The 16,631-nt window shown below is 45.3% G+C and overlaps 1 protein-coding gene across 1 annotated transcript in view; it reads right to left on the minus strand.

Annotated features, from left to right (window-relative positions):
- Positions 1 to 1,901: 1,901 nt before the first annotated feature.
- The window catches only part of LOC124775761 (sodium/hydrogen exchanger 9B2-like), a 203,337-nt gene continuing 188,607 nt past the window's right edge, over positions 1,902 to 16,631 (minus strand). The window contains exon 12 of the mRNA XM_047250591.1: positions 1,902 to 5,025. Coding sequence (XP_047106547.1) covers positions 4,705 to 5,025 — 321 coding nt within the window. The 3' untranslated portion in view covers positions 1,902 to 4,704. The remainder of the gene's footprint in view (positions 5,026 to 16,631) is intronic.

Here is a 16,631-nt window from a genome sequence, read left to right on the forward strand (position 1 = left end):
ATGGAATGACATGGTTCCTTCTGCTGCAACTACGTTTTTCTGTTCCTGTGTATTTGAAGTTACAAAATCTCGTCATTTTCTGCGAGGAACCTGCCGATCGACGATTCTTCCTGTGTTTCTCTGATTCCATATGATGCTTGAGATCTGCAGCACCACCATGAGACACGGATACAGCACTGTTACATACGTTACATTTTGCTGAACAGTCATCGTCTGTAGCAGTGAAGCAAGGAAATTTCCTCTGAAGCTCTTCCGAAAACTTTGATTTTCGTTTCGGCATCGCCACGACGTGCTAGCACTTCACGAAACTGATACTGAGTGCTGACAGCAATGGCAAGCAAAAGCAAAGAATTGTACGCGACAATTACAGTGCTTAAGCTGTACATTATCAGGGGGTACCAACGTACGGAATGTCAGTTTCAATTGATAGTTTATAAAATCGACACTCAGAAAATATTTTAACCACTTTGTAAATGTCTGAAAATAATCCTTGAAAATCGTGACAAACTGCTTGTTTTTTTAAAAAAGTCGGGGCAAATTTTTGAGCCTCAAAAAATGGGCCAATCTCGATCAATCGGGACGTATGGTCACTCTGATCTTGGGTGACAGTGTTGTCGCTTGTTTTATCGAGCAGCTTATTTGGTCACACGAAGCTAGGTGGACGTCAGCCGTTCGGATGACATAAAAAAAATAAGAAGTTCGGCAGGACTAAAGATAGACTTTTGCGTCAGATTTCAAGGTCGCTATCCTCTAACCTTCGGAGGATCTCACTGAACTATACGGATATAGTCACGTCAGACACATCATATAAATCTACGAAATGTTCCTCGAACGTTCCACCGACCTAGCAGTTTTGCCATTCAGTAATCACTGATAACAGAGGGCAAAACTCTTCGTTTGTGTCTGAGTCTATTGCCTCATTTGGGAAGATAGAAGCCTATACTTAGGTATCACGAATCGGAGACGTAGTAAGTGTATTTATCGTCTCGAGACTTGTGAAAAATGCTTACTGAAAAGAAGTTCTCGTAACATGCTCTCGAATTTCACGTCCTTAATTCAGCGTGCTATTTGCTTCACGATTGAGCAAGGTCACAGACATCGGTTTCTAGTTAGATTTAGTTTTAGGACGTTATCGTAACTCGACAGCTCATCTAGAGCCACTGCGGAATAATGCCCCCCCCCCCCCCCCCTTAACTGCTGTTTTGTAGTAGAACGGGCTGTGGAAGGTCAATGGAAGACGAAACCCGGAGTGTGTGAAATGGACAAGTGGCAGGTGAATGCCTCTACGTTTAATGCGTACCTCAGCTTTAGACTTTTTACCACACATAGCAAGAAGTGTGTGCTTATGGTGTGAAAAAGGACGCTTACGGTTCGAATTCCCGTCGACATCGAAATCATTAGAGGCAGGTACGTCGTGAAGGACGTGATTTCAGTCTGTGAGGCAATAATGATTACTTTGAGAGAGGGGCACAACTCGTGGCCTAACACAGTCATCCAACAACTACTGCCAATGAATTATGAACAGGTACAGAAGCATCCTGGCGAGGTATCTGAAACGACCATCTAATGCCCTTTGATACGATGCCAATACGTATTGTAGAGGCCCTCTCGTCAGCTTCACAGCTAATATTAATTTTGTGTTAGTCGCTGGAATGAGGCTTTAGTTTGCTCTTTTCACCAGTCATGAAACATCTGTATCAACCTTTTGTACAGTTTCTTCTTAGCGGTGCAACCTTGACAAACCGGAATACACAACTTACTGTATACAGCAATCATATGATCATCTGTTGACGCTACAGGTAATGCGGTGATTTCTTCTGTCAGAAATGTGTCCTGACGCAATGTAAACGTTAGCTGGCAAAGGAAGTGTGATGGTCTTCGGGAATAATTAGAAGCAGACAAAAAAATGTTACAACTTTTTATTAATATTCAAATATGCCCAGTTATCTGGTTTTTGAATGACTCTAGTGTGAAGCATATCGTGCAACACAACATATACACCACGTTACAGTACTTTACAGGAATAGAAAAATCACTAGACCAATGTTACATATAAATAGGTCCCTTTATACAATGTAGTTTTGTAGCTATTTACATAAAAATAAGGTAATTAGTGAACTAATTCACTACATCACATACATAGTGACATTTCTGTGTCTACATAAAAATTGTGACGTCCACAATTATCAGTTTAATAAGCACCTGAATTCAGCTTTGTAAATACTGTCGTAGTTGCTATCAGTAATAACTGCACTGGTAGACTGTAGCACTTTCCATTGTACATCCAGGAATAATAGTGGAAGAACAGTTCAGTTCATATATTACGCTATACATAACAGTGTAATGTAACACCTTTTGTTAATAGCCGCAAACCTTTTTAGCTTGTTTCAAAATGGTTGGTTGGCGGTAACAGAATGAAAGAGGTCATTCTTTGGCATATGACCGACGTTTTTGCCTCTGCGTCCAAAGAGAGAACAAAGGAACGGTAGGGGAGGATACGAGAAAAGTTAACTAGAAGACTAAAGAAAAATTAAATGAAAATATAGAAGGCATTGTGTAGGTGAGAGTATGTGAGACGCGAAGACATTAAACTTAACTGGAAAGAACTGTTCAGTCACGTGGCAGAAACTACTTAAAAGGCAACTTATCCGTAGAGTGTACTCTCCTTGGAACAATGTCGCCACCACGGTAGAAACATTCAATATACCTTAAATTTCGTGCGGCTAATGCAAAGGGAATAACAAAACATGCTCAGGTTTCATGGCACATCGTTCGTAGCTGAGCTCACGAGCTCTCCGTATGCAGTGTAGCGGACAGCACTCTAAAGTTACTGTCAACGTGGCAGTCTATTTGCACATGCGCTGAGGTCGCTCTGTAGGAGAACCCCAGCGAAGTCAGTCTTTATATTGGTGTAACGCTGGTTGTGAGGAGAACCAGGCAGTCGTTCTTCCATTTATTAATATTTTACGGTTAGCATCTGTCTGTTGTGATGTTGTCATTGTAATGGACGTTTTCAGTGGTGTCATTTATACGTTGACATCAAGGAAAGAAGATAGTCTGGGGTCAGCTGCCATGGCTCATCGCCCTTTGTAGGTAGTGTCATATCAAACGTCTCGGGGCTATCTGTTTGGTCAACAGCATCGTGGTGTCTAAAATTATGGCCGCGACTGAAATATCTTACCATCGTTAGGCAAGGATCATCATTATCTGCAATGAAGCTAACTATATAGCTGCAACTGATACTCTGCCGCGTTCTTTTAATGTCCGGAGCATCGTTCAGGTCGATTTTTGACCGACTACCAGAAGGATTTCATAATTATAACTAATGTACAGACAGGCTGACCTTAGGATGTGTGTTACCAATGACGGCTTAGACTTCAAAATAATACAAACGGTGATCTCTGTAGGTTGAAATAAATATTTCGGCACTGTACCTGTAAAAGCCTAACATAGGTGATTTACGTGTATTACTAGACACGGATATGGCCGCCCAGTGACAATTTAATCGGTGTTGTGTGTAAGAAACTGTTTACGTCGTGTGGATGTAGGAGTGTGATGAATAAATGTGATTTAAGACGATTGGGCAAATGTTTTCGTTATGGCTGGACGCTGTCTCTTAGTACTGTGTAGGCTAAATATTGAAATGCACCCCGATTACGGATTTTATGCTGAATGTCCTCACACAATAATACTTTATTGATCTGTGGGGGAAACATGTAACTTGTTATGGCTATGTAATCTACCTACTGCGTTTTTTTTTTTTGGGAGGTTGAGGGGGGGGGGGGAATGGAGGAGATACGACTCCATATGTTGCTAGAATGTGATCATTATGACTGTATGACATGTTTAGGGTGTAAGAAATTTTGTGCATGCCAATGGTCAGTGGCCTGCAGACTATCTCCGGATATGGTCGGTATTTGAGTCTGAAGGTAACAAATACTAGGACAGATGCTAACAGACAATTGGAGTGTGGTGGAAGATATGTTGGTCCAAATTCTCTATGGGTTACGTCAGCTTGTTGGGGCGTATCTGTCCTCCAAGAAGAACACTATACAAGCGTCTGTGAGGTCGTCTTTACGATCGTGGACGGAAGAGTTTAGGGTCGTTCAGCGTAACTGAGATGACTCAGTTTCAGACATCTGTTCACTCTACGAGAGCTTCGTTTTGAAGATTGCAGTCAGTGTTGACTTTAAATGTGCTTTTAGTGTGTTGTTATGAAGTTTGTTGCGAGTAGTAGTTTCAAGCCGCGAATACTACAGAACGGACGCTTCGCTCGTGCACGGAGCAAAACACGTTTCCAGATATCAAGAACACACTACTGAAGCTCCATACGCGTGGCACAGCTGTAGTTTAGGAACCAGAAAAGCTGGAATAAATATCCACGCCGCGTCCTGTGCGGCTCTCTTTCGTGACTGGCTGACTATCGCAGTTGCAAGACAGAGCGCGCTGGGTTTGAGCGTGTTCTCCCACCAAGAGTTCCGTTTCTCTCTTAGGCAGTTGCAGTGGAAATGTGCTGGTCGCGCTAGCACTTGGCGAAGCACGAGAGGAAGTAGAGGAGGTTCGCAGGAGCGAGGAATGCGTTGGCGGCGGAAAGCGACGGAGCGCGATCGCCAGACGGTGAGACCTGAGCATGTTTTGGTGAGCCGCAGTCGTCCCGAGCGCAGAGACGGGTGGAGTGTGGAGGGGAGGGGAGGGCAGCAGCCGCTACGTGTCGTGCCGGGGCGAGCCGGCGGTGGAGCCCAGCTCGCTGACGGCGTCTGCGTCGTTCTCGGCCGCCTCCTCCTCGTCGATGATGGAGATGTCGCGCAGCGAGGGCCGCGCGCTGCGCCTCCAGCCCTCTGGCGGCGGCGTGGCGAGGCGGCGCAGCAGGCGCGGCCCGGACAGCATGATGAGCACGGCGCCCAGCGGCGCCGTCAGCAGGATGGACAGCACGCACGTCGTCTGCATCAGCTGCCCCCACGTCAGCTCCTCCTCCGTGCCGCCAGTCTCCTTCACCTTCTCCAGAGGCTGCGAGCACAGCGCCGCCTGCCCGACACCACACCACGCGTCTCATTGCGGAGCCAACCGACACTTACGAACAGTTGTTGATAATTCTTCCGGGTTATATGGCCGTGGTCCATGGAATTATTCTATTCCTAAGTGATTTTTATCTATGACGGACTATTATCGGTATTTCAGTTAAAGTGAGAGGAGAAAGTACAAACTGGATCAGACTACAAAAAGGAGTAAGACAAGGATGCTGTTAATCATCTACTCTTTTCAACCTCTACTTGGTAAATATGATTGACCAATGCTCATTAAATGACAAAGGAGTAGAAATTGGAGGAAGAAGAGTAGGGTGTTTGAGATTTGCTGATGACATGGTCCTTCTAGCTACAGGGGAAAAAGAACTACAGGATTTGGTGGACACCATTGCAACTAACGGAAAAAAATATGGAATGAAAATTAACACAAATAAAACAAAAGTATTGGCACTAGGAGGAAATAAGGAAATAAAAATTATGCTGAATGGAGAAATACTAGAACAGGTGCAAAATTTTAAGTATCTTGGAAGCAGGATAGACACCGACTGGAAGTGCACCACAGAAATTAAAACAAGGATAGCAATGGCAAAAGAGGCGTTTTATAAGAAAAGGAGAATTTTCTGCAGCGGTCTGGACAGAGAACTCAGAAACAGACTCATAAAATGTCTTGTATGGAGTGTTGTTCTACATGGTGCTGAAACGGACTATGAGGAAAAAAGACAGAGAAAGGTTGGAGGCTTTTGAGATCTGGACATGGCGGAAGATGGAAAGAATAAGATGGACAGAGTAAAAAATGAAGAGGTACTGAGAAGAGTGGGAGAGAAAAGACAGTTACTAGATGTAATAAAGAGAAGAAAAAGAAATTGGATTGGGCATATATTAAGAAAGAATGACCGGACTGATAAAAACAGTTTTAAAAGGTTATGTAGAAGGGAAAAGGATGCGAGGAAGGAAGAGATTCCAGATACTGGATGACATGATGGACAGTACAACATACAACAGCCTTAAAGAAGGAAGCAATGGATCGCAGAAAATGGAGAGGCAAAGCACCTGCTAATATAGCAGATAACTGATGATGATGATTATCGATAGTTACATTTTATCTTTGACTACTTTTCTCTCTGCTACTATGTGCAAGCTAGACCACGCCCACTTTCCTCGGTATTTAGGCAGCTCTCCGACGCCCGACTCGTCAGTCGGCAGGACTCAGTAGGACCAGGCATACCTCTGAGGATGTCCAACGTAGTATTGGAAGAAACGTTAGGGATAGAAGAATTCCATGGACCATGGCCATACAACCCGGAAGAATAATAATTGATAATTATCAACAACAGTACCATCCGGTCGTGAAAGCCTTCATTGTATGACTTACGAACAGTGTTCAAATGGCTCTGAGCACTGTGGGACTTAACATCTGAGGTCATCAGTCCCCTAGACTTAGAACTACTTAAACCTAACTAACATAGGGACATCACAGACATCCGTGCCCGAGGCAGGATTCGAATCTGCGACCGTAGCAGCAGCACAGTTCCGGACTGAAGCGCCTAGAACCGCTCGGCCACAGCGGCCGGCTTACGAACAGTGTTCACTCACATTATGTAATTAAACTTAATTGCACATTGTGTCTCCTTGTCAAATGTCAGAGCGGACCGAAAACAAGACTCGAAAAAATGACAATAGATTTTTTCCCAATTTTTATAACGAACAGTGGGAATGGACAAATGGGGTATAAAATTTACCAGCCAGAGATAGTTTCGAAAAAAAAAAAGAAAAAGCTTCAGGTCTGATCTGCTTGAGAAGCGAACTCTTTCTTTCTTCCTTCCTTCCTTCCTTCCTTCCTTCCATATTGAAAATAAAATACACATCAAATAATAGCTTAAACTGATACTTAACGCTGGTCAACAAGAACATTATGACCACACGCCTACTATCGATGTCAACCCGCCCAGGCGATAACAGCGTTACATGGCGAGGAATGCCTGCTAGTCAGACACACGCATTGTGCATGTAGTATCAGTGAGAGTGCTGTCTGTGTGTAGAATGGGGATGGTGCGCAATCTGCGTATGATCAAGGGTAGAATGTGATGGCCCAGAGGCTCACCACGAGAATTTTGGGAACTGCACGACTTGGGTTGGGTTGTTTGGGGGAAGAGACCAAACTGCGAAGTCATCGGTCTCATCGGATTAGTGAAAGACAGGGAAGGAATTCGTCCGTGCCCTTCCAAAGAACCATCCCGGCATTTACCTGGAGCGATTTAGGGAAATCACGGAAAACCTAAATCAAGATGGCCAGACGCGGGATTGAACCGTCGTCCTCCCGAATGCGAAAACAGTTGCACGACTTGTCCAGTGTCCGAGGAGTAATGTGGTGTCTTCAACACGTGGCGAAACCAAGGTGAAAACATGTATAGACGTCGTGAGGGTTGGTTTGCCACCACTCTTTACAATACACATCAAATGAATCCTAAATTGCGAATAAGGACTACTATGAGCTATAGAATGGAATGAAGACAATGAAAATTTGTGCTGGACCGGGACTCACGAGAGGTTTCCTTACCATTTGGCTATTCGTGCACAACTCCCTATCAGACCCAAACTTCCATATGTCGTCGACCATCCATCTACGATCTGTACTCACACATCCATTATGTATATTCCCATACAGATCAGACTTTGTACTTTAAAGTCGTTTGCCCAGTATCAGGAGATAATAAGATACTGCAGTGCCTGTGTTATTCTGATTACTGTGCAAAGTTCCTTTCGATATGCCCCAATGTCGGACGTCGTAGGCTGGGCAGACTGGTAAAACAGGAAAGGCGACAACTGTGGCTGAACTAACATCAGACTAATGCTGGGCAGACTTCAAGCGTGTCTGAGCACAGAGTGCACGGAACACTTCTAACGATGGGCCTCCGCAGCTGACGACCTATGCATGAGTCAGTGTTAACACTACAACATCGGGAATTATGACTGAAACGGATACTTTAGGTTATGGTTTTAGGGCGCAAAACAGCTACAGTCAAAAACGCCCTTTCTGTGGCCTAGTGAAGGGTAAAAACAGGAATTTAAAGCAGCAGCAATGGAAGAGAAACTCAAGAAGGAGGGAAGATAAAAACAGAAGGAAACCTTAGAAATATGCTATTGAAGGGGGGTGGTTTTCCTCGAAAAGAGCTTAAAATGACCGACGTCATCTCACTAACACTTAATAAACTCAAGAAAGCGATCGTCTGAGCGCGCGTCATCTGCTAAAAGGGAAGATAGATCGGGCGACAGCTGTAAACGGGCGCGTAGCGGATTAAAATAGGGGCACTGGAGTAAAAGTTGTCTCACCATCCATGATTGGTAACAGTGATGATAAGCGGGGAAGGGTCGCCACTTAAAAGGTGTAGAATGTAGATGGCTAAAAGGACAGTGCCCAATCCGGAGTCTAGTTAGGGCCGGGAGGAAGAGGTCCAAGAACAGGAGAGAGGTTTTATGTCCCATAGTTTATTATCCTGCAGACCAATGTGCGTGCCATATAAGAGCAACTCTACGGCATAAAATGCTCTATAGGTCGGCAAAGGCAATCATGTGAACAGAGGGGCGAGGAAGAGAGACAACAGCCTTTGCCTCTATATCAGCTGCCTCGTTTCCGCATATACTAACATGCCCTGGGACCCACAGGAATGTCACTGAGATGTTCCCCAAGTGGAGCATGTGGAAGCAGTCCTGAATCCGGTAGACCAGAAGGTGGACGGGATAAAGAGCTTGGAGGTTGAGAATAGAGCTGAGCGAATCCGAGCATATAATACACTGTAGCCTCTGATGGTGACGGATGTATTGGACAGCCTGGAGAACAGAGTAAAGCTCCGCAGTAAAATCCGAACACTGGTCGGGAAGATGAAATCTAATAGGGGTGTCGTCAATGATATAGGCACTCCCGACACTTGGAGCCGTCGGTGTAAATAAATGTGGCATTCTCCATTTGTACGCTTAGAGCAGCAAACGCTTGACGATAAACTATAGGTGGAAGGTGGGGGGTACTATCCTTGGGAAGCTAATAAAGGTCATGGAGAAGGCAGGTCCGTGGGCGAAGCCAAGTTGGCGTCGTAGCCCCTTTTGCCAAGAAAGTTTTAGGAAATTGGATGGGAAGTTAATATGGCAGTTGACGGAAGCAGACTCCCGGTGGTAGTCGAGAGGTAGGGCTGCCTGCATAGTCTAAATCCAAGGAGGCGACGAAGAAAAGGGCATGGGTTGGATGAGCAGGCACGGAAGACAGATGACTAGCGTAATGACTCATGACAGCTCGCTGACTGGACAGTCTCAGCATAAAGGCTCTCCACGGTGTTTATGTAAAAAGCTCCAGACACAAAACGCAATCCACGGTGGTGGACAGAATTTAGACGCCGAAGAATAGAGGGCCTTGCAGAGGAGTAAACGAAGCTTCAATAGTCCAATTTCGAGTGCACTAAGGCACGGTATAGGCGGTGGATGACCATTCCATCTGCTCCCAGGCGGTACTACTAAGAACACGGAGGGTGTTGAGGGATCGCAGACAGCGTGCTGAAAGATATGAAACGTGGGAAGACCAGCACTGTTTTCTGTCAAACAAGTTCTAAGACTTTGGCGACGTCCGCGAACGGTCAACAGGGCCTAGATGTAGGGAAGGGGAATAAAACTCCGTTCGACGCCAAAAATTTACACAAACAGTCTTACGGGGGAAAATCGGAAGCTGGTTTTGATGCTCCGTGTGTGGAGGTGATCGAGACAGCCTTGAAGACGACGTTCAAGAAAGCTGGTCCGTTGAGAGCTGTATTAGATTGCAAAATCGTCGACAAAGACGGAGCCCAAGACATCGAGAAGTAGACAATCCATAATTGGATTTATGGCGATGACAAACTGCACAACACTTCGCACAGGGCCCTGGGGCACCACGTTTTCTTGGGAGGAAGTATAGGATGGAGTAGCGTTCACCCGCACTTAAATGTGCTCTGTCATAAATTTAAGGATGAAAAGGGGTAGCCGAAGTCTAAAGTCCCAAGAGAACAGTGTGCAGAGGATGCCGGTCCTTCAACAGGTAGTGTATACCCTCTTTAGATTAAAATATATAGCTACCGTTTGGTGTTTCCTGAGAAAATTGTTCACTATGTAAATGGTGAGAGCAACAATTTGTCAACTGCGGAATGATGCTTTCGGAAACCGCATTGGGCAGTTGTTAAAAGGTTTCGGGACTCCAGCCACCAGCAGAAGCGGCAATTTACCATACGCTCCAAAGCATTACAAACACTATTCGTGAGAGAGATTGGGTGATAGTTGTAGGGGACATGTTTGTCCTTCCCAGGTTTCAGAACAGGAATGATTATAGCTTCCCGCCATCTTCTGGGAAAGGTACTGTCCACCCAAAGTCGATTATAAAGGCGAAGGAGGTAGCACAGATTAGGATATGATAGATGCAGCAACATTTGGACGTGGGTAGCGTCTTTGAATCATAATCAAAGCGTCTTCGGTTTTGGGTTCGAATCCCGCCGCTGCTTAAATTTTGATTAATAAGGAGCACTGGCAGCCGAACATTTCCGGCATAAGAAGTCACCCTCATGCTGCCAACGGCATTGTCAAAGAGGGCGGAGGAGCGGATGGAGGTTCACGGCACTCTCTTGTCCTAGGGGTGGGAAACTGCCCCCAGAGGTCGAAGAATCAGCAATGATCAACTGCATGAGGATGCAGAAGGCAATGGAAACCACTGCATTAAAGACACGTAACTTGTATCCACAGGACTTGTGGCCTGTAATTCAAGAAGTGTCATGATGATCTCTCCATTGGCAAAAGATTCCAGAATAGTCTCCCATTCGGATCTCCGGGAGGGGACTGCCAAGAGGGAGGTTACCATGAGAAAAAGATTGAGTAATCAACGAAAGGATAACGTTCTACGAATCAGGGCGTGGAATGTCAGAAGCTTTAACGTGGTAGGGAAACTAGAAAATCTGAAAAGGGAAATGCAAAGGCTCAATCTAGATATAGTACGGGTTAGCGAATACTCTGATAAAGAATCACAAGAGGAGGATGTATACTTGGAAAAGGCCGGGTGATACTGGATGATTTCAGATGACACCATGATCAAATAGATATTCCGAAATCAGGTACTGGATTGTAAGATGTACCCAGGAGCAGATATAGACTCAGATCGCAATATAGTAGTGATGAAGAATAGGCGGAAGTTTAAGAGATTAGTCAGGAACAATCAATACGCGAAGAAGTGAGATACGGAAGTATTAAGGAATGACGGGATACGGTTTAGGTTTTCTAAGGCTATAGATAAAGCAATAAGGAATAGCTCAGTAGGCAGTACAGTTGAAGAAAAATGGACATTTCTAAAAAGGGCGATCACAGAAGCTGGGAAAGAAAACATACGTTCAAAGAAGGTAACTGCGAAGAAACCAAAGGTAACAGAAGAAATACTTCAATTGATCGATGAAAGGACTAAGTACAAAAATGTTCCGGGAAACTCAGGAATACAGAAAAACAAGTGGGTGAGGAATGAAAAAAATAGGAAGTGCTGGGAAGCTAAGACGAAATGGCTGTAGGAAAAATGTGAAGACACTGAAAAAGAAATGATTGTCGGAAGGACAGACTCAACATACAGGAAAGTCAAAACAACCCTCCGTGACATTAAAAGCAAGGGTGGTAACATTAAGAGTGCAACGGGAATTCTACTGTTAAATGCAGAGGAGAGAGCGGATATATGAAAGAATATACTGAAAGCCTCTATGAGAGGGAAGATTTGTCTGATGTAATGGAAGAAGAAACAAGAGTCAATTTAGAAGAGATAGAGAATCCAGTATTAGAATTAGAATCAGAATCTGAAAGAGTTTTCGAGGACTTAAGATCTAATAAGGCAGAAGGGATAAATGACATTCCATAAGAATTTCTAAAATCATTTGTGGAAGTGGCAACAAAAAGACTAGTCAAGTTGGTGTGCTGAATGTATGAGTCTGGCGACATACCATCTGACTTTCGGAAAAGCATCACCCACACAGTTCCGAAGACGGCAAGAGATGACAAGTGCGAGAATGATCGCACAATTAGCTTAACAGCTCATGCGTTAAGTTGCTTACAAGAATAATACATAGAAGAATGGAAAAGAAAATTGAGGATGCGCTATATGACGATCAGTTTGGCTATAGGAAACGTAAAGGTACGAGAGAGGCAATTCTGAGGTTGCGGTTAATAATGGAAGCAAGAGTAAAGAAAAATCAAGACACGTTCATAGGATCTGCAGACCCAACAAAAAAAGCGTTAGACAATGTAAAATGGTGCAAGATGTTCGAAATTCCGAAAAAAAGTAGGGGTAAGCCATAGGGAGAGACGGATCACATACAATATGTACAACAGTCAAGAGGGAATAATAAGAGTGGACGACCAAGAACGAAGTGCTCGTATTAAAAAGGCCTTTCGCCCCTACTGTTGAATCTGTACATCGAGGAAGCAATGATGGAAATATAAGAAAGGTTCAGGAGCGGAATAAAAATTCAAGGTGAAAGGATATCAGTGATACGATTCGCTGATGACATTGGTATCCTGAGCGAAAGTGAAGAAGAATTACATGATCTGCTGAATGGAATGAACAGTCTAACGAATACAGAGTAGGAACTGAGAGTAAATCGAAGAAAAACGAAGGTAATAAGAAGTTGTAGAAATGAGAACAGCGAGAAACTTATCAGGATCGATGGTCACGAAGTTAAGGAATTCTGCAACCCAGGAAGTAAAATAACCAATGACGGACGGAGCAAGGAGGACATCAAAAGCAGACTAGCAGTGGGAGAAAGGGCATTCCTGGGCAAGAGAAGTCTACTAATATCAGATATCGGCCTTAATTTGAGGAAGATATTTCTGAGAATGTACGCCTGGAGTACAGAATTGTATGGTAGTGATACATGGACTGTGGGAAAACCGGAACAGAAGAGAATCTAAACATTTGAGATGTGGTGCTACAGACGAATGTTGAAAATTAGGTGAACTGATAAGGTAAGGAATGAAGAGGTTCTGCGCAGAATCGGAGAGGAAAGGAACATGTGGAAAACACTGATAAGGAGAAGGGACAAGATGATAGGACTTCTGTTAAGATATGAGGTAATAACTTCCATGCTACTAGAGGGAGCTGTAGAGGGCAGAAACTGCAGAGGAAGACAGAGATTGGAATACATCCAGCAAATAATTGAGGACGTAGGTTGCAAGTGCTACTCCGAGATGAAGAGGTTAACACAGGAGAGGAATTCGTGGCGGGCCGCATCAAACCAGTCAGAAGACTGAAAAAACCATCCAGCCCCGGAGCAGAAGAGCGAGACGAGGAGAGTGCATGTCTGAGTTCCCGCATAGAAAAAAAACGGCATTATAAATTTCGCGATTTTGGGAGGGAAAAGCAAGAGGTCGCTCTGCTACCCATTTCTTCGGGAGAAAGGCTGGTGGGTAATCTGAAGAGCTCGAAATCTCAGCAAAGTGTCGACCCAATGAGTTAGAGATTGCGACTGGGTCCACTAAGGTATCCTGTGCGACAGTTAGCCCAGAAGTCGGAGAAAAACTGGACGTGCTGGATATCCGTCGGATTCGACTCCAACAACTGATGTGGGAGTGAAAGTATTAAAGGAACTGGTAAAGAAATCCCAGCTTGCCTTTTTGCTATCGCGTATGCTGCTACGGCATTACGAACGTAACTGCTTATAGCGGATGCAGTTGGCCAACGTAGGACAATGGCGGAAAACGCGAAGAGTCTGTCTCTGCTCGCATATTGCGTCACGGCACGCCTCGTTCCACCAAGGAACTGGTGGGTGCCGAGCCAAAGGGGAGGTACGAGGTATTTAGCGTTCCGTGGCTGTAAGAATAACTTCCGTAACATGAGTGACCTGTTCGTCGATGCTAGGAAATTGACGGTCATCAAATGTTGATAGAGATGAGAAAAGAGTCCAACCGGCTTGGCGAAACTTCGAGCGTCTTGGACACATAGATGGCAGTTGTGGCTGTAATCGAAGGGCACATGAAAAAATGGTCACTCGGGTGTGTATCAGCAAGAGCGAACCATTCAAAGTGCCGAGGTAGCCGAGCAGTACCGACCGAAAGGTCCAAATGAGAGTAGGTTGACGTGGAGGCAGGCAAAAATGTAGGTTCCCCAGCGTTGAGACAAACAAGATCCGCTTGGTGGAAGAGGTCGATCAATAGGGAGCCTCTTGGACAAGGAAGCGGATATCCCCAAAGTGGGTGGTGGGCGTCAAGGAGATGAAGGAGACCGGCTCTTGCCATTAGAGTGGGCAATGGAATGTATATGGTGCAAAGAGATGTAAATCCGGAAAGGGAAAGACGTACAGCGACAGCTTGGAAGGAACTGTGTAAGTGATTTGGGTGATAATGGATAGTATCATGAAGAGGAATCGTAAGTCCCACATGTGCTGGAATGCCAGCAACAGGGGGGAAATCAAACTGGACTGACTGGAAGTGAGGGAAGACAAAGCGATCATGGGGACTTAGCTTCGTTTTCTGAAGACAGAATATGACCAGGGAGTAGGATCTTAAGAGGATCGGCAAGTCATCCCGATTGGAGCGAATTCCGCGGATATTCCAATGGATAATTGACGTAGGGTGGACGAAAAAACGAAAATCTCAAAAAAATTGTTCAAGTGGCTCTAAGCACTATGGGACTCAACATCTGTGGTCATCAGTCCCCTAGAACTTAGAACTACTTAAACCTAACTAACCTAAGGACATCACACACATCCATGCCCGAGGCACGATTCGAACCTGCGACCGTAGCGGTCACGCGGTTCCAGACTGACGCGCCTAGAACCGCACGGCCACATCGGCCGGCCGAAAAATCTCACCACAGTTGCCATCAACTCAGCAACTGCTGAGAGCCGGTGGCAGGCAGCGTGGGATTGCATTCAGCCAGATGCAGAAGATCCTAATCCATAGGTTGTTCGGGGGCAGCTCCTGCCGCTAGTGAGCGGCTGGTTGATCGGCCGCCAGCAGTGTGTCGCGGCGATACAGAAACGGCCGAGGGTGGCTACTGCTGAGTGGCACTGTAGAAGAGATACGCCGTGGCGGAGAACGAGAGAAACTGTTTTTCTTATGAGCGTTCTTGGGAGCAGGACGCTGAGATGAAGGAGGAGTTGATGGTTGTGAGATCTGGGTATGGAAAAAAAATCTTCACGAGTAGGCCGTTTTTTGGAAGTCTGGGCGTCCGATTTTGGGGCCTGCGATTTAGCAAGAGCTGATGAAGTTTGAGCCTTAGAGTGAGTGGAAGATAGTGGGGAGGTTGAAAGGGCGATCTTTGGGCTGACCGATCTGACGACCGTCGCGCTAAAGGTGAGATCGCAAGTCTGCATGGCTACCTCCTTAGAAGGTCCACGAGAAGCGAGGAAAGTGCTGTATTTACCTGCAGAGAGCACAGTGGGTTTTCTACTGCCGAATGACTAACGAGAAGCAAAGGTAGACACCTTTTCCTTCACTCGGATTTTCTGAACAGTTCGTTCATCTTTAAAAACAGGGCAATCTATATGGTCTGCAAGGGGGGGATGGGGGTAGACAATCACGCTCACGGGCCTCCCTACCACAGGTAACGCATTTGGCCGTTTGGGACACGACTGGCTGGTATGATTAAACGTCTGACACTGATACCAACGAATAAGGTTGGGAATGTAAGGGCGAACTGCAATTCTCATATCCCACTTTAATGTTCGATGGAAATTGAACTCTGTCAAACATCAAGAAGGGAGTGCGGGTCTTTACCAATTCCTTTTCAGCCCTTTTCATTATTGGATGTACGGCCATTACTCCCTGATCAGACAGATAGTTTTGAATATCGCCATTTGATAATCTTAGAGTGATCTTGTATAAACCACCCTGCATGATGGGCGCTTCCACCCAGACAGAGAAGCTGTATAGCAGTGTATTTCAAAGCAATTTTTGTGCCTGGAGGGCACTGTCTGTTTCTAACAAGGTGCCATTTCGTAATCGGGAACAAGACTTCATACGACCTGCAATTGCATCGATACCTTTCTGAATAATGAAAGGGTTTACTGTTGAGAAGTCTTGGCCTTTGTCGGATGAAGAAACAGCGAGGAACTTTGGCACTGATGGAAGAATTTTCTGTGGCCGAGACTCATCTAGCTTTCTCTTGTGGGCAAAAGCTGTAGAAGTAGAAGAAATCATTGTGAAAGTATCCCCCATGGTTAGCGGCGTCTCCGACAGCGTGCTCCTTCCTAGTGCCCCCCCCCCCCCCCCCCCATTTGAGGTGATTTTCCACATCTCAGGTCACAGCTCCCGAGAAACGGACGGAGGGACCAATCGCCATGTTCGGATGGTACCAGCTTGGTTTACTACCCCTCCCTGGGCTTGGCCTTTGCTACGGGGTACGTACGTGTCTTACTTGTCTACCCGGGGTGGGGAATTACGCATTATCCAGTCACCGGCTACACGTGGATCGGCCTTCAGACACACAGGGAGGAACAAGCAAACAAAAAAGGGAGGAACAAACAAAGAAGGGAGGAACAAACAAAAAAGGGAGGAACAAGCAAACAAAAAAGGGAGGAACAAGCAAACAAAAAAGGGAGGAACAAGCAAACAAAAAAGGGAGGAACAAGC

This window comes from Schistocerca piceifrons, chromosome 2, assembly GCF_021461385.2.
Source record: "Schistocerca piceifrons isolate TAMUIC-IGC-003096 chromosome 2, iqSchPice1.1, whole genome shotgun sequence".
Lineage (NCBI taxonomy): Eukaryota > Metazoa > Arthropoda > Insecta > Orthoptera > Acrididae > Schistocerca > Schistocerca piceifrons.